This window comes from Saccharomyces eubayanus, chromosome II (genome assembly GCF_001298625.1).
Source record: "Saccharomyces eubayanus strain FM1318 chromosome II, whole genome shotgun sequence".
In the NCBI taxonomy this organism is placed as follows: domain Eukaryota; kingdom Fungi; phylum Ascomycota; class Saccharomycetes; order Saccharomycetales; family Saccharomycetaceae; genus Saccharomyces; species Saccharomyces eubayanus.
Window position 1 is genome coordinate 669757 of NC_030977.1, and position 18100 is coordinate 687856.

The window sequence follows — 18100 nt, forward strand, 5'->3', positions numbered from 1 at the left end:
TGTACACCAGCTAAAGGTGTGTCATAAAAATTCATATAGCCACTTGTAGAAGTGGAATAACATTTTGGAATCGTCTGTTATAAATCAAAAAGACACTACTCATAAGAGGAAAGATGGCACCAAAGAAGGGGCAAAAGAAGAATGGGCAAAACAACCATGCAAGAAATTCTGATATGGACGTTGAAGACCGTTTGCAAGCTGTTGTCTTGACGGATTCTTACGAAACTAGATTCATGCCGCTAACAGCTGTCAGGCCAAGATGTCTGTTGCCGTTGGCTAATGTACCGCTCATTGAATATACTTTGGAATTTCTAGCCAAAGCCGGTGTACACGAAGTTTTTTTGATTTGCTCTTCTCATGCTAACCAAATTAATGATTACATCGAAAACTCCAAATGGAATTTGCCTTGGTCTCCATTCAAAATCACGACCATAATGTCCCCTGAAGCTAGGTGCACAGGTGATGTCATGAGGGATCTGGATAACAGAGGTATCATTACTGGTGATTTCATTTTAGTAAGTGGTGATGTGGTGACCAACATCGACTTCAGTAAAATGCTGGAATTTCATAAAAAAATGCATTCCCAAGACAAAGACCATATCTCCACCATGTGTTTGAGCAAAGCTACCAGTTACCCTAAAACAAGAACCATTGAACCTGCCGCATTCGTCTTGGATAAATCCACTAATAGATGTATTTACTACCAAGATCTACCATTGCCAAGCTCTAGAGAAAAGACTTCCATTCAAATCGATCCTGAATTATTGGACAATGTTGATGAATTTGTGATAAGAAACGATTTGATCGATTGTAGGATCGATATTTGCACTTCCCACGTTCCCTTAATTTTCCAAGAGAATTTCGACTACCAGTCACTGAGAACAGATTTCGTTAAAGGTGTTATCTCTAGTGATATCTTGGGGAAACATATTTACGCCTATGTAACGGGTGAATACGCCGTAAGAGTTGAGAGTTGGCAAACCTACGATACAATCTCTCAAGATTTCTTAGGAAGATGGTGTTATCCTTTAGTCTTGGATTCTAATATACAGGATGACCAGACATATTCATATGAATCAAGACATATATACAAAGAAAAAGATGTTGTTTTGGCTCAATCTTGTAAAATTGGTAAATGTACTGCTATCGGCTCAGGCACCAAAATCGGAGAGGGTACTAAAATTGAAAACTCTGTTATTGGAAGGAACTGCCAAATTGGTGAAAATATTAGAATTAAGAATAGCTTTATTTGGGATAACTGTGTCATCGAAAACAATAGCATTATCGACCATTCATTACTCGCTTCCAACGCCATGTTGGGAACCAATGTACACGTAAATGACGGTTGTATCATCGGCTATAATGTCAAAATTGATGCTAACATGGATTTAGATGGAAATACTAAAATATCCGCAAACCCATTGAAGAGCGCTTTCTCTGGGATGTATGGCAACGATGATGACGAAGAACTTAGTGAAGACAATGATGGCCAAGTATTAGCTGTCTCTATAGTTGGAGAAAAGGGTGTTGGCTACATCTATGAAAGTGAATTTTCTGATGACGAAGACAGTTCTACAGAAGCCTATAAAGAAGTGAACACTTTGAGTAACCAATTAGAAGAGTTATACCTAAGTGATGACTCCATTTCCTCTACCACCAAAAAGACCAAGAAAAAGAGAACGATGTCTGTCAATAGTGTATACACTGATAGAGAAGAATTTGATTCAGAATTTGAGGAAGAAGATTTCGAAAAAGAGGGTATTGCTACTGTAGAGCGTGCTATGGAAAATAACCATGATCTTGACACCGCCCTACTAGAATTAAATACTTTGAGAATGAGTATGAACGTCACGTACCATGAAGTGAGAATAGCAACCATTACTGCATTATTGAAAAGAGTTTACCATTTCATCGCAACTCAAACATTAGGTCCCAAGGATGCTGTGGCCAAAGTTTTCAATCAATGGGGGCTACTATTTAAGAGACAAGTCTTTGATGAAGAAGAATACGTTGATCTAATGAACATCCTAATGGAGAAAATTGTAGAACAAAATTTTGATAAACCGGATTTGATCCTATTTAGTGCATTGGTTTCTCTATATGATAATGACATCATTGAAGAAGATTCCATTTATAGATGGTGGGACAGTGTTTCTGTTGATCCTTGTTATGATGAAGTTAAGAAATTGACGGTGAAATGGGTCGAATGGTTACAAAATGCTGATGAAGAATCTTCCTCAGGAGAGGAATAAATCTGAACGCTGTAATTTATATAATCATGTGTGGTCTGTAAAATAGCCTTAATAAAAGAATAAAGTAAAAGATTAAATAAACATTAGTCGACAACTTTTAAAAAAGCTGAATATACCGATCGTATTAATTCGCCTCGATTGGTATGAGCTCATTTTTTTTTTTTTTTTTTTTAACTTGCCGAAAGACCTCGTCTTAAGTGGCAAAGAGTTGGAAAAAAAAAATCGAATTGTGATTGTAACACGAAGAGCAAGTAACTTAATTAGAAAAGTCATTGACAAAGGACTTGTAAAGAACGACGACCATCGATTAAAAGTTTTTAAAGGTTTAATAACTGAACGATGTCCCAATTATTTAATAATTCCCGCTCAGACACTCTGTTTCTTGGAGGTGAAAAAATAAGTGGTGATGATATTCGTAATCAAAATGTTCTAGCCACTATGGCTGTAGCAAACGTTGTTAAGTCATCGTTAGGCCCTGTTGGATTGGACAAAATGCTCGTTGATGATATTGGTGATTTCACCGTTACCAATGATGGTGCCACTATTTTATCTTTGTTAGATGTTCAACATCCAGCGGGAAAAATTTTGGTGGAATTAGCCCAACAACAAGATAGAGAAATTGGTGACGGTACTACGAGTGTTGTAATTATTGCTTCTGAACTGTTGAAAAGAGCTAACGAATTAGTCAAGAATAAGATTCATCCAACCACCATTATAACCGGTTTCAGAGTTGCACTAAGAGAAGCTATCCGTTTTATTGATGAAGTTCTTTCCACAAGTGTTGATTCTCTTGGCAAGGAGACACTAATCAATATTGCTAAGACTAGTATGTCTTCCAAGATTATTGGTGCTGATTCTGAATTTTTCAGTAACATGGTTGTGGATGCCCTATTAGCTGTCAAGACACAAAATTCTAAAGGTGAAATTAAGTACCCTGTTAAGGCTGTCAATGTTTTAAAGGCACATGGTAAGTCCGCTACCGAGTCTGTGTTGGTTCCAGGTTACGCCTTAAATTGTACAATTGCCTCTCAAGCTATGCCTAAGCGTATTGACGGTGGTAATGTTAAAATCGCATGTTTGGATTTGAACTTGCAGAAAGCTCGTATGGCAATGGGTGTTCAAATTAACATTGACGATCCAGAACAATTAGAGCAAATCCGTAAACGTGAAGCTGGTATTGTTTTGGAAAGAGTAAAAAAGATCATTGATGCTGGTGCTCAAGTCGTGTTGACTACTAAGGGTATTGACGATTTATGTTTGAAGGAATTTGTTGAAGCTAAGATCATGGGTGTAAGACGTTGTAAGAAAGAAGATTTAAGAAGAATTGCTCGTGCTACAGGCGCCACATTAGTGGGTTCTATGTCTAACTTAGAAGGTGACGAAACATTTGAAAGCAGTTATCTAGGTCTTTGTGATGAAGTCGTTCAGGCTAAATTTTCCGATGATGAATGTATCTTAATTAAGGGTACTTCCAAGCATTCTTCTTCTTCAATTATTTTAAGAGGGGCAAATGACTATTCCTTAGATGAGATGGAACGTTCTCTACATGACTCACTCTCTGTTGTTAAGAGAACTTTGGAAAGTGGGAACGTCGTACCAGGTGGTGGCTGTGTTGAAGCCGCTTTGAACATTTATCTTGACAATTTTGCCACTACGGTTGGTTCTCGTGAACAATTAGCTATTGCTGAATTTGCTGCTGCATTATTGATCATCCCAAAAACCTTAGCAGTAAATGCCGCTAAGGATTCCAGTGAATTGATTGCTAAGTTAAGATCTTATCATGCTGCCAGCCAAATGGCTAAACCAGAAGACACCAAGAGGAGAAGTTACAGAAATTACGGTTTGGATTTGATTAGAGGTAAAATTGTAGATGAAATTCATGCCGGTGTTCTTGAGCCAACTGTAAGTAAAGTTAAATCTTTGAAATCAGCGTTGGAAGCCTGCATAGCAGTTTTGAGAATCGACACAATGATTACAGTAGACCCAGAGCCACCAAAAGAAGACCCACACGCTCATTGATCCTTCAAGTAATTCTGACAAGATTTTTGTATCTGCATGTAAACTAATAAATATATATATACAATCTAATTATATTTTTTCAACTCTGTCGTGGTTTGCATTTCAGCGCTACCTTTCTACGGACTTTCTAACGATCCACACAGCTATGTTTGCCGTGCGAGGTAGGTCAATATACGTAATAACGCGTACTTTGATATAGGTTCGTTGAGTGGTTTTCTTTGAATGCGGAAGCGGGTTCCTACAGGCTATTGTCTTTGCTCGTAAACGAGCAAGGAACCCTGTTAAAGGAAAAAGGTTAACGCTAGCGTTGCGTTTTGAATAGGCAACAAGAAATGAATGCGGAGTACGTTTCGTAGTTGCCCTTCCTGCTAAGCCTATTTCTAGACATGATTCCCAGGGTGGACATCTCCCATAGTGGCTGTGTTTTTCCGTCTATGTGTGGGAGCTTTGAATAAGGTTACTTACTTCACAAGCTATTTTTTTCTCTAAACGAGCGCACCTTAGCCGGGTCGCGTCAAATTTTCACCCAACGAATATTATCCTATTGTCTTTAGTGAATGCGCTTGATAAAATCTATATATGCGTCGCCCTGGCAGGATTAAAGAATGCCTGCCACTCGAAAGTCGCGAAAGATAGGTAGGCGTTCTTCTATAAAGGTCCATTTTTTACTCTCAGACTCTCACAGTTAGTTCCCTTAAATAGTGTTTTTTTCTATAGCCAGCTAAATTAGCACAGTTCTTGAAGTTGCAGGAACTGCCATTCCCATTTGATCCCTTACTAAAGCGAGTTCGAGGTTTCAAATCCAATTGAATAAAAAGTGCAATATCACAGTTTTCGCAGTCGCTTAGCAAGATGAGTGAAGTCGGTATACATAATCACAGAAAATCAGTGACAAAACCTAGGAGAAGAGAGAAGGTTATCGAATTAATTGAAGTAGATGGCAAGAAGGTAAGTACAACATCAACGGGTAAACGCAAATTTCACAACAAGTCGAAAAATGGCTGTGACAATTGTAAAAGAAGAAGAGTGAAATGTGATGAAGGAAAGCCAGCCTGCAAAAAGTGTACAAATATGAAATTAGAGTGTCTATATACTCCAATCCACTTACGCAAAGGGAGAGGCGCAACGGTGGTAAAATACGTCACTCGAAAGGCTGATGGTAGCGTTGAGCCCGAGTCCTCGGTAGATTTGCCAACTATGGTCAAGAAGGAGCAGACGCCATTTGATGATGTTTCCTCAGCAATAAAAGCTTCGGGATCATCAAACGATTCATACCCATCTAGCACTTCCACAACGAAAAGCGAAAGTGAAGAAAAATCATCAGTACCTATAGAGGATAAAAATACTATGACCCCTCTAAGTATGGGTCTGCAGAATACAATAAATAAAAAAGATATGATGAACAGTTTCTTCTCTCAGAACGGCACTATTGCATTTGGCTCCCCAGAAAGGCTAAACTCGGGAATTGATGGCTTGTTGCTACCACCTTTGCCCTCTGCAAATATGGGCCCTTTCCAACTGCAACAACAAACTCAGTCGCAGCAGACTCAGTCGCAGCAAACTCAACCCCAGAATCAATCACAGCGGACCCAAACGCAGCAACAACCACAACCTCAACCGCAGCCAGCAAGTGGGACTCCAAGCGATAGGTATGGCTCGTTTGATCTCGCTGGTAGTCCTGCCTTGCAATCGACGGGTATGAGTTTATCGAATAGTTTAAGTGGAATATTACTTTGCAATAGGATCCCATCGGGACAAAATTACACTCAACAACAGCTGCAATATCAATTACATCAACAGCTGCAACTGCAACAGCATCAACAAGTTCAATTACAGCAATATCAACAATTACGTCAGGAACAACACCAACAAGTTCAGCAACAGCAACAGGAGCAACTCCAGCAATACCAACAACAATTTTTACAGCAGCAACAGCAAATACTACTTCAGCAAGAGCAGCAACCCAACGAAGAGGAATCTGCTATTCGGGAGGAAACTAGCAAAAAGATAAAGGGACAGCCTTTGCAACCGCACACAGGCGAACCTACTTTGAATAATGATGCCGCCACACTACAAGCAGACGCACTATCTCAATTAAGCAAAATGGGATTGAGTTTGAAGTCCCTAAGTACTTTTCCAACAGCCGGTATTGGTGGCGTTTCTTATGATTTCCAAGAATTGTTGGGCATAAAGTTGCCAATGAATAATGGTAACTCAAGAGCCGCAAAAGTTAGCAACGCAGAGGAAGCTCTGGCCAATATGCAAGAACATCATGAGCGGGCTGCAGCTTCTGTGAAGGGAAACGATGGTCAATTATCCGATACAAAAAGCCCAACACCATCGAACGTACAAGGAAGAAGTACCAGTATATTGGGATCGCAAGGATCTACCGCGGTTTCAACGATGGCCCCTATATCAATGATCGGACGACATATGAACGGTGACGATACCCTTTCTCCTTCGACGCCTGCTGCGGTGCTGGACGGCAGACAAGGAATACAAGACACTTTGAGTTCTCTAGGAAATTTGACAAAAGTAGCCTTAGAAAATGACGGCACAACAATGGGTGTACAAACGTCACAAACAAGGAATGACGATCAAGGCTCACAACAAGACATGTCTTCAAAATTAAACAACGAAGACGGAGATTCTATTTCTGTCGGTACAAGTGGTATTTCCAAACTTTTGGATCTTTCTACCAAGGGCAATCTGAATCTGATAGACATGAAATTATTCTATCATTATTGTACAACGGTCTGGCCTACAATTACTGCGGCAAAAGTTTCTGGACCTGAAATATGGAGGGATTATATACCAGAACTGGCTTTTGACTATCCATTCTTAATGCATGCTTTATTGGCATTCAGTGCCACACACCTTTCGAGAACTGAAACAGAATTAGAACAGTACGTTTCATCTCATCGCCTAGACGCTCTGAGATTATTAAGAGAGGCCGTTTTGGAAATTTCAGAGGATAACACTGATGCATTGGTTGCCAGTGCTTTGATATTAATCATGGACTCACTGGCAAACGCTAGCGGAAATGGTACAGTAGGCAACCAAAGTTTAAATAGTATGTCGCCAAGTGCTTGGATATTCCATGTTAAAGGTGCAGCAACGATTTTAACCGCTGTATGGCCATTAAGTGAAAGATCTAAATTCCACAACATTATATCGGTTGATCTCAGCGATTTAGGCGATGTCATCAATCCCGATGTGGGTACAATAACCGATTTGGTATGTTTTGACGAAAGCATTACTGATTTATATCCGGTCGGCTTAGATTCGCCATACTTGATAACCTTAGCTTACTTAGACAAGTTGCACCGTGAAAAAAACCAAGGTAATTTCATACTTCGAGTTTTTACATTTCCAGCATTATTGGACAAAACATTCCTCGCGTTATTGATGACAGGTGACTTAGGCGCGATGAGAATTATGAGGTCATATTATAAACTACTGAGAGGATTTGCTACAGAGGTCAAGGATAAAGTCTGGTTTCTCGAGGGTGTTACGCAAGTGTTGCCTCAAGACGTTGACGAATACAGCGGAGGTGGTGGTATGCATATGATGCTGGATTTCCTCGGCGGTGGGCTACCATCAATGACAACAACGAATTTTTCAGACTTCGCGCTGTGATAGTCTATACGAACCAAAAAGATACAAAATACAAAATACAAAAAAAAAAAAAAATAAAAAAAACCAAGAAAGAAAAAAAACCCATTGTGTTACCCAGTTCATAATGGAATTTTCTAGAAGGAAAATATATGAAGTTTCACGGAAAGGCAAGATGAATGAATTTAGGATTTCCGCTTATTGCATTATAAGTGGGAAATCAACACGACAGCATTTGTATTATATAATAGTAGCTCTTTTTTTTTTTTATAGTAACCTTAAGTACGTAAAGAATCGCAGAAAGTGTTTAAAAGTTTACCATAAAACATAAACGACAGACAGGAAACTCCTTTTTCCTTTTTCCATTTGTCAATTCTATCAATCTTAATCTTAATTGTTATAGTAGCAAAAGTACATCAGCATGGTCGTTAATAATCCAAATAACTGGCACTGGGTGGACAAGAACTGTTTTGGATGGGCCAAAGAGTATTTCCAAGAGAAACTGGTTGGAGTGGAGACCGGCTCAGCAAAGGACAACAAGTATGCCAAAATCAAATCTGTTTCATCCATTGAAGGTGATTGCGAAGTCAACCAGCGTAAGGGGAAAGTCATATCGTTATTTGACCTGAAACTTACTCTTTTAATCGAGGGTCACGTTAACTCTAAGGACGGCTCGCCATTGCCATTTGAAGGTAGCATCAACGTTCCGGAAGTCGCCTTCGACAGTGAAGAGTCAAGCTATCAATTTGAAATATCGATTTTCAAGGAGACTAGTGAACTGAACGAAGTCAAGCCGGTTATCAGGTCCGAGTTGTTGCCCAAACTAAGACAGATTTTCCTACAATTTGGCAGAGACTTACTGGCCACTAATGCTAATGACATCCAAGTACCGGAATCTCAAGTGAAATCCAACTACACAAGAAGCAACCAGCAAAGTAGCCGCGGTGAGGCCAAGGGACCAGCTTCGAAGCCAGGAAAGAGCGCGTCTCCATCTGCAGCAGCATCTGCAGCAGCAGCAGGCTCCGATGCCAACAAACCCATTCAAAAGGGGAGCGGGAACAGCACCTCCATCTATCTAGAACCCACTTTCAACGTGCCATCCAGCGAGCTATACGAAACATTCCTCGACAAACAGCGTATACTGGCATGGAGCAGATCCGCACAGTTTTTCAACAGCACGCCCAAACTAGAGGCCAACGAGAAATTCGAACTATTCGGTGGCAACGTCATCAGCGAGCTGGTGTCGTGCGAAAAGGACAAGAAGTTAGTGTTCCGCTGGAAACTCAAGGACTGGTCAGCCAGCTTCAACTCCACCATCGAAATGACCTTCCACGAATCTCAGGAGTTCCACGAAACCAAACTTCAAGTCAAGTGGACGGGTATTCCCGTCGGCGAGGAAGACCGCGTGCGCGGCAACTTCGAAGATTACTACGTGCGCTCCATCAAACTGACCTTTGGCTTCGGTGCCGTGTTATGAGATATATTATACGTGTATATATTTACATACGAATGTAAAGCGAAAAAAAACATATACCACGTGTAGTTCCGTACGGCATCCGCTCGGCTCCGCCCGGCTCCCCTTTTGCGACGCTCGGCGCCGCACGAGCCCCGGACATATATTACCAAGAAAAAAAACTGGAGCGGAGCAGCGAGGCCGCTGACTTGAAACTCCGACAGTTTAGCTAGCGCCGTGGGATTCCCCGGTTTTTCAGCCCAAAACGTGCCAATGTGCCGGCGTGCTAGCGTTATGTGGACGGTGCCCTGGCAGGTGAGGGGGTGGCAATGGCGGCGGTGACGGCGACGGCGACGGCGACGGGAGGATGACCGCGGCAGCAAGGAACACGACGGAATGACTATCAAAGCGACGGGTCCTTGTCGAATGGCATCGTGCCGCGGCCTGTAGTGCCGAGCAACGCAGTGTAACGTAGTGCAATGTCTATCCTATCGGCGTGTTCGAGCCCAACGTGGTCAGCTTCGCCGCCGGCCAAGGAAGGGTGAGCTTTGAGCGCCCCGGTGGTTGGTCCATCATCGCCAAGTAAATAAACCATGGTTTTCTTCTTATTTCTTTTCTTGTCGTGGTTATGTATTTTGCTTTCTTGTATGCTTTATTTTAGTTAGAGCTTTTCAAAGAACAACGTCAAGAAAAGAAAAACATCATCTTCGCTGGTGCTACTGCTACTGCTGTCGTTGTTGTTATTGTTATTGTTATTGTGCTTTATTTGTGATAATTTTTCATTGGACTTCTTAGCTGGAAACCCTCTTCCCACCCTCTCAAGAGCCACAGCTATATACTACCATCCTGAAGTTTTCAACCGCCCCTTTTGTATTTCATTTCTCTCAGTTTCAAAATTTTTTGCTCAGCTCATCGAGAATTGCCTCGTGTCTTTTGTCTTTGAAAGAAAGGAAAAGATACCGTAATAAAAGTGTATTGTTATTTATTTGTTCGTTTTTCTTCCTTTTCAAGGGTTTTTTAATATTTTGCGTTGATTTCCATAAATACATCAACTTTTTAGCTACTCCTACCCACCTCTCCTCATTTCCTCTAGGGATTTTAACAGATAACTTAATAACCTGCTTTTCTGCTAATACTATCTCACTTTACTATTGAACTTCTGTTTTGAAGAAGAAGAACAAGAAATAAACAATAAGAAAACAAAAACTGCTACTCAAATTACATACGTTTCGCTATGGCAAACATAGAAAAGCCGAATAACAACACGGGATTTCCCGGTTTCGACCTGAACTCGTATTTTGCCAACGACTTCAATAACATCAAACAAGAAACGGAAATGGAAATGGAAACCGATAATTCCCCGGATTTACCAATGTCTTCGTCTGCTTCAAGAGAAAACTCAAACACTTTCTCTGTGATTCAGAGAACCCCGGATGGGAAAATCATCACCACGAATAATAACATGAACTCAAAAATCAATAAACAACTGGACAAATTGCCCGAAAATTTGAGGCTTAATGGTAGAACGCCCAGTGGGAAACTAAGATCGTTTGTTTGCGAGGTTTGTACCAGAGCGTTCGCAAGACAGGAGCATTTGAAAAGACATTATAGGTCCCACACTAACGAGAAACCTTACCCCTGTGGTCTTTGTAACAGGTGCTTCACCAGAAGAGATTTATTGATCAGACACGCTCAAAAGATTCATAGTGGTAATTTGGGTGAAACAATTTCTCAAAACAAGAAATCATCCAGAACAATCATCAAGACCCGTAAAAACTCGGCGTCTTCAGTTAAATTTCAAACCCCTAATTACGGCACTTCAGATAATCTCAATACGTTGAACTGCGCCGCCAATACAAGAAGAAAGGCAAATCCCAGCGCACTGGCAAAACGTAAATATTTGAAAAAACTCACCCGCAGAGCCTCCTTTAGTGCTCAGTCTGCTTCAAGTTATGCCGTATCGAATCAATCCGAAGTGGATCAACACCATCCAAAGGATCGCGTCCAATTCTCCACACCTGAACTAGTACCATTGGATTTGAAAAACCCTGACCTTGACTCCACTTTTGATGCGAATTTGAATCTAGATTTAGGGCTGAACTTGAATTCAGGTGTCAACATGGCATTGAATCATTCCGATTCCTCCGCTTCTACAATGAACTTGGATTACAGATTGCCCGAATCCGCAAACAATTACACATATTCCTCTTCCTCGCCAACCGCTGCTTACGTTGGTACTAATTTGAACTCAAAGAATGATTTTTTCAATGACGCAAATTTATTGTCGTCATCATACTGGATAAAATCTTACAACGATCATTTATTTTCGGTCTCTGAAAGCGACGAGACCTCTCCAATGAACTCGGAGTCAAATGATAGTAAATTGATCATCCCCGGTTTGAAATCAACTCTCAACCAATGGAAGGATTCAAGGTCCTCTTCTTGGACCGCCGCCTTAGATCATAATAAGGACTCTATTAACACTACCGATTTTATCGATTTTCACGACTTGTTGAAAACTGATACGTTGGGCAGTGACCCGCTAAAGGCCACCGCAATTCTGGACGAGTTCGATATCTTACACGATGACAGCGTTAGCGCCACTGCTACTTCAAACGAAATTGGTCTTTCGCACCTCAACTCATCTAACTCTCCAATTTCCCCACACAAGCTGATTCAGAAGAATAGAGAGGGAAGCAACGACGATGTTTTGGTTTCTTTTCAGTTCGGTCAACCTTCCCATCGTGAAGACGACCTGGACAAATTGTGTAATATGACGAAAGATGTCCAAGCTATATTTAATCAATACATGAAAGGAGAAGAATCTAAACGGTCCTTGGATGATTGTTTGGGAACACCGGATGGCAAAGAGAATTCGGATAGCGGCAATTATACTTTTTATGGCCTAGATTGCCTAACACTATCGAAAATTTCAAGAGCTTTACCAGTGCCCAATGTAAACGATGAACAATCCTCTCATTCTCCAGAGTCTAAACTCTTTAATGAACCATTGAGGAACATGTGCACCAAAGTGTTAAAATACTACACCAAGCTCAATCATGATAGTAATGGAACTCCACTGGACTCGAATTCAAATTTGCTGTCCAAAGAATTGATAATGCCAACTACAACGGAACTGAATGAATACTTGGACCTTTTCAAAAACAATTTTCTTCTGCACTTCCCCATCATTCATCCAAGTTTGCTCGACCTGGATTTGAAAAATCTACAACAGTATACTAATGAAGGTGAGTATACCGACATCGAGAACGCCCAATTTGATCAGGGTACGGATAAGGATTGTAATTTTGAACACTATCAACTATTGTCCATTTCTAAAATCGTTTGTCTCCCTCTATTTATGGCTACATTTGGCTCTTTGCATAAATTCGGTTATAAGTCCCAAACAATTGAGCTGTATGAGATGAGTAGAAGAGTTTTGCACACGTTCCTAGAGACTAAGAGACTATGTCGCAATAAAGCCATGAGTGAGAATCATCAAAATATCTGGCTGATGCAGTCTTTGATATTAAGCTTCATGTTTGCCTTAGTAGCTGACTATTTGGAAAAAATCGATTCTTCCTTAATGAAAAGGCAACTGTCGGCACTTTGTTCCACTATCAGGTCAAACTGTCTGCCGACGATTTCTGCTAACTCTGAAAATAGCTTCAACAACAACAATGAACCTTTAACGTTTGGTTCTTCACTTCAGTACATTATTTTTGAATCAAAAATCAGATGTACGCTAATGGCTTATAATTTCTGTCAATTTTTGAAATGCTTCTTCCATATCAAATTCGATTTATCCATAAAGGAAAGCGATGTCGAAACTATTTATATACCCGATAATGAGTCGAAGTGGACAAGTGAATCGATACTGTTCGACAAGCATGTTGTACAAAAGGAAAACCTTCATGATTTTAGAAACTTCTACTACAGTTTCACATATGGACATCTACATTCAATACCAGAGTTTCTAGGGTCGTCAATGATTTACTATGAATATGATTTGAAAAAGGGCACTAAGTCGCATGTGTTCTTAGATAGAATCGATACGAAAAGGTTGGAGAGAAGTCTGGATATTTCTTCGTATAACATCGATAATGGCATGACAACAAATAACAAAGATATTACAATCTTAGTTGACGATACCATCATTTTGAAAAACAACCTAATGTCGATGAGATTCATCAAACAGATTGATCGTTCGTTTACTGAAAAGGTAAGAAAAGGACAAATCACAAAGATATTCGATTCATTTTTGAATTCCAAAAAATTGAACTTCCTAAAGGATTCCTCTATTGAGATACTGTGTGAGTTTCTAGTCGCTTTGAACTTTTCTATTCGTAACATTGCATATCTGTACATTGAAGAAGACACCAGTCTTGACCACCAAGGAACGAACTCTCTAGAGAAGCCAGGTATTTGTTTAAATAAACAAGCGCTCTCGGTTTTCAATTTGCAAGGCTTTTATTATAGTTTTATTTTAATCATAAAATTCTTATTGGATTTTGAGGCAACACCCAATTTCAAATTACTAAGAATATTTATTGAATTAAGAAGCCTTGCAAATTCTATCATGTTGCCTAAATTATCAAAATTATATCCTCGCGAGTTTTCTGGATTTCCAGATGTTGTACTAATGCAACAACTTCTAAATAAAGAAAACCATTTTTGCGGTCCTGATTTATCTAGAAGCGAACGTACCAATAGTTCATTCACAGGTTTAAAGGCAAAATTGAACAAGAAGATTAATGTCGAAGGCTTGGAATTGTTTATTAATGAAATCCTGGTAAATTCTTTCAACGATACTTCCTTCTTGAATATGGAAGATTCTATCCGAAACGAGTTTTCTTTTGATAATCAAGAGAGGCCAGTTGTAGATATGACTCATCCAGCACACTTTCTATCAAATTCGAACTTAGAAAATGTTAACTGTAATGGTCTAAACGACTCTCACCAAACGATTTCTACTTTAAATCTGTTGCGTTATGGAGAACATGATTCGTCCAGCCATAAAATTGGCGTAAAGGGACAAGGTTTTGCTGAAAAGTACCAGTTATCTTCAAAATATGTTACTATTGCAAAACTGTTTTTCACCAATGTTAAACAAAACTATATTCATTGCCATATGCTGGACAAGATGGCTGGCGATTTCCATACTTTGGAGGAGTATATAAAGGAAGTCAGCTGACAAATGGTTGGTGCCAGCTGCTGATAAACAACATCTGGTATTTTAAATTCTGGTGAGATTGGTCTATGTTCTGTTTTTTCCTATCTGATGTAGCCATATAGCATCCAAGGAAATTTAAAAACACCCGAAAAACGCTGATTTTTTTTTGTCAAGAAACAGGGCAAAAAGTTGCCACAGGAAATTTTTCTTTTACTTCAAGTCTTGGTTCCCATCGACTTTGCTTTTATCATTGCTCTTTACATTTGCTCTACTCTGTACCACCCCTGTATTATGTTTGCTTATATTCTGCTCATCTTATGCCCCACATCATTTACGAAAAACTCTAATTATGAAACTAAATGCATTTTAACGATGCAAACCAAAAAAATTATATATATTTGTATATAAATTTTATGTATAGAAAAAAAAAGATCTACCAAAGTTATTGGGTATTGTGTATTGTGTACTATTGATATTTAATTTTTGAAATCAAGCTATTCCGATATTTATTAAACCTTCCCAAAACCTAAATAATGTGTAGGAGAATATTTAAATTGAAATTTTTTTGAAATTTTTATTTAGTGTCCATTTCTATAAATATATTAGTTGTACATACTCTTGTGCGCATAATCGACGTCAGGAATCTTATCTCAGCTATCATCCTCACTATCACTGTAGTGGAAACCAGTATCCTCGTTGATAATTGTTTGGATCAACCATTCTTTTGATTCTGTGTGGAATACATAATTGAGGTGATTGAATTTCAAAGACAGTTGGTTTCTCAATTTTTCGAGAAGTCGCATTTGAGTCTTTCCATTATTTTCGTTAACATATATGAGAAATTTTAAATTTTTATCAGATATTGCCGATCCTATCCGAGAAACTAAAGAAGCCAAGATGTTTGACAGTGATTCTGTATTCTCTATGTCAATATTCGGCAAATCAATGGTAAACATTTTATTTGCACTTAAACAAGCAAAAACAAATTTGATAAAACTATCCAACTCCGAACTACCACATATAATAACAATATAGCCATTCAGCATATTTGCCATCCCATCTATTTGATTTTGTAGGTGACATCCTCGCAAAAACCTGGTATAAAATGAGAAAATGTTGTTAGATTTAATGATCCCTCCCTTTGATTGAGAATCTAATGATAACCGGAAACTTTCCCCCGAAGGTAACAAATATTGGTAAATTAAATGTGGCGATATTTTTTTTCGTTCGATGCATGTGCTTATAAATTTCCAGTGTAGTGTAGGCCATCCCAATGCCAAAGTTTCCAAATACTTTAAGCTTCTTAAATGCCGTTTCGTGATTAGACAAGCAAACCTATAATTAGCGAATTGACAGTCAGGTTTCCAAGCTAGTTTTAGGTCCAACTCTCGTGTATTCTCTATACGGTCTCTATCAACCAGAAATTTAGCTGGTGGATGAGGGAAATCAAACAAAGAGGAAAACCCAGAATCGATTACTGTGCCGCCTTGTGACTCGATGATTTGGCGCAGCTCATCTCTATTTTCAAATAAACTTGTCAAAACAAATATGCACCTATCAAATATATTCCCTCTTTTTACTTCTCCCAAAGAAAAAAGTAGGTTAGGGAAGGCCTCGTTTTCTGACGAGGAATTTTTAGTAATTTTTTTAGTAAGTTCATTATTTTCATAGCTCAATTGTTCATCATTGTGCACTCTATTATGCGCTCTTTTCCCCTTTTCGTCATTAGCTAGCTTTTTTGGTGATATCACGTTGGTCATTGGTTTCCTTCCTCTAATGGGATGCCGCAGATATCTATATGCGTTTCCTTTGGTTCTTTCATCGTCTTCTAGTATGATTTTTGCTCTTTTGGTCCATTCGTTTAGATCAAGACTTATAGAGCTGAGCGCTTTAACTAGGATCCTTTTTCCCAGCGACCCACTCAAGTTTTTCTTTTTTAAATGAACGGTGTCATATCCTCGAATACACCTTATAATATCGCGATCATGGCTACGGCATTCTAGACCTACCACTATGTACTCATTTCCATCAGAAGTGACTGCATCTCCTATTCTGATATCAAGATAGTAGATATCTTCTTCTTTGGTTAAAGATCTTCCTGTCTCAAAATAAATCCAATAACCGTCCCGATTAGTGTCAATATCCAATAAAATGCCCGGATAAAATTTATAATTCCATGAATACTGACACCATACTGCATTCCCAAATATAATGTCTTCTTTCGACAAGAAACTACTATCCTCAGTTTTGATTCCTTGAGGGAACACATAGGAGGCTTCTTTATAATATCTTTCAGATTCTTCAACACCTCCTTGGAATTCATTGCTACTATAAGCTTCTCCTTTAGCAGGAGTGGCTACAAAATCAGTGCTTATTTTTGAACGCTTTGTGGGTGATGTCTTAGTACTTCGGTTTTCTTCTTCTTCGGCGATTTCTATTGTATCCTTTTGGCGTCGCTTTATCCTTCTTCCATTAGAAACTATCTCTTGTGAGTCATTTGGGAACAATTGCATAAGATTTCTCTTTAATTGTGAGCTCTTTTCCTTACCTTCTCGGCTAGCCGAAGTTTCAACCATCTGCAGTTCCATGTCGCCTTGTTCATTCACATTAATTTGTGTATTATCAGCGTAGATTTGAAGCGAATCTTCTTTGTGGTTTGTTTTCTCTATTGTAGATCGCTCCTCCCTTTCCAAATTCTTTGGTGAAGTGTCCAGGTCTTGTTGTTCTTCAACTTCAGGTAATTCCTGAGTTAGTTCGGCCTCGCTCATAATGGTGCCATCCCTTTTCGTATCAAGTTCGTTTTGAGACACGCTGTGAGTTTCATCGCTTCCTAAGTCAGACTTCTGCTTCCCTGAAAGTTGTAAGTATACTCTATCACTCAATTCCTTCCGTGCATTATATTCTGAGGAACCGGTCATAGTATTGCCATCTCCAATATCGGCGTCCAAAGAACGCTGAATATCATTTGAAAAGACGTTGTTTGTGTCTACTTCTTTACCGTACACATTGAATGTGTCTTTTCCCTTTGAAATGGGAGAAGAGTTCGATGGCTTTGAAAGTGTATTTTTGGAGGGTGAACTAGTCTCGGGAACTTCTAGAATAGGTTCAAAACTGATTCGAGAAATACTACCAGGAGTTTCTAACGTGGTGTTTAAAGCATTTTGTTCCGGAGAGTTGATAATTTGAGTTTTGATTTCTTCAGCCTGCTCAGTAGACTGAAACACAGGTTCCTTCTGAGCAGATAGCCCTTGTGAAAGGGAAGAAACAATTATCTGTGTCTCCAATTCATTGTTTGCATCAATATCATACCCTTTAGGTAATCGTTGCGTATTGATTGACAGATCCTCCGGCGCCATCTCTTGTGTTTTGGGATTACTGACTATTTGCGTTGATCTATTGCTATTGAATTCCTTATTTTTTGAATATCGGAAAACCCATCTCTTGGACGGTGTCTCATTGCTTAGATTGTTAGCATGAGGTCCTTCCTCCTCTAAATTATTCCGTGAAGGCGTACCAGATGCAACACTTGTTTCAATATTGATATATGAGTTGTTCGTCTTGTTTTCTTCACTCGAAACGTTGAGGCTC

General features: G+C 39.3%; 5 protein-coding genes across 5 annotated transcripts; all 5 read left to right on the plus strand.

Annotated features, from left to right (window-relative positions):
- Positions 1–113: 113 nt before the first annotated feature.
- Positions 114–2252, plus strand: GCD6 (translation initiation factor eIF2B catalytic subunit epsilon; the record flags this gene model as incomplete). The annotated part of the gene is made up of 1 exon (XM_018363635.1): positions 114–2252. One exon carries the CDS (start codon positions 114–116, stop codon positions 2250–2252), a length of 2139 nt encoding a protein of 712 aa, XP_018223764.1.
- Positions 2253–2591: 339 nt separating this feature from the next.
- Positions 2592–4271, plus strand: TCP1 (chaperonin-containing T-complex alpha subunit TCP1; the record flags this gene model as incomplete). Its single annotated transcript, XM_018363636.1, has 1 exon — positions 2592–4271. One exon carries the CDS (start codon positions 2592–2594, stop codon positions 4269–4271), a length of 1680 nt encoding a protein of 559 aa, XP_018223765.1.
- Positions 4272–5123: 852 nt separating this feature from the next.
- UPC2 (Upc2p) lies at positions 5124–7910 on the plus strand (the record flags this gene model as incomplete). The annotated part of the gene is made up of 1 exon (XM_018363637.1): positions 5124–7910. One exon carries the CDS (start codon positions 5124–5126, stop codon positions 7908–7910), a length of 2787 nt encoding a protein of 928 aa, XP_018223766.1.
- A 397-nt stretch (positions 7911–8307) lies between these two features.
- Positions 8308–9363, plus strand: AHA1 (Aha1p; the record flags this gene model as incomplete). The annotated part of the gene is made up of 1 exon (XM_018363638.1): positions 8308–9363. The coding sequence occupies one exon, from the start codon at positions 8308–8310 to the stop codon at positions 9361–9363; it is 1056 nt and encodes a 351-aa protein (XP_018223767.1).
- A 1210-nt stretch (positions 9364–10573) lies between these two features.
- Positions 10574–14533, plus strand: ADR1 (DNA-binding transcription factor ADR1; the record flags this gene model as incomplete). The annotated part of the gene is made up of 1 exon (XM_018363639.1): positions 10574–14533. The coding sequence occupies one exon, from the start codon at positions 10574–10576 to the stop codon at positions 14531–14533; it is 3960 nt and encodes a 1319-aa protein (XP_018223768.1).
- Positions 14534–18100: the final 3567 nt, after the last annotated feature.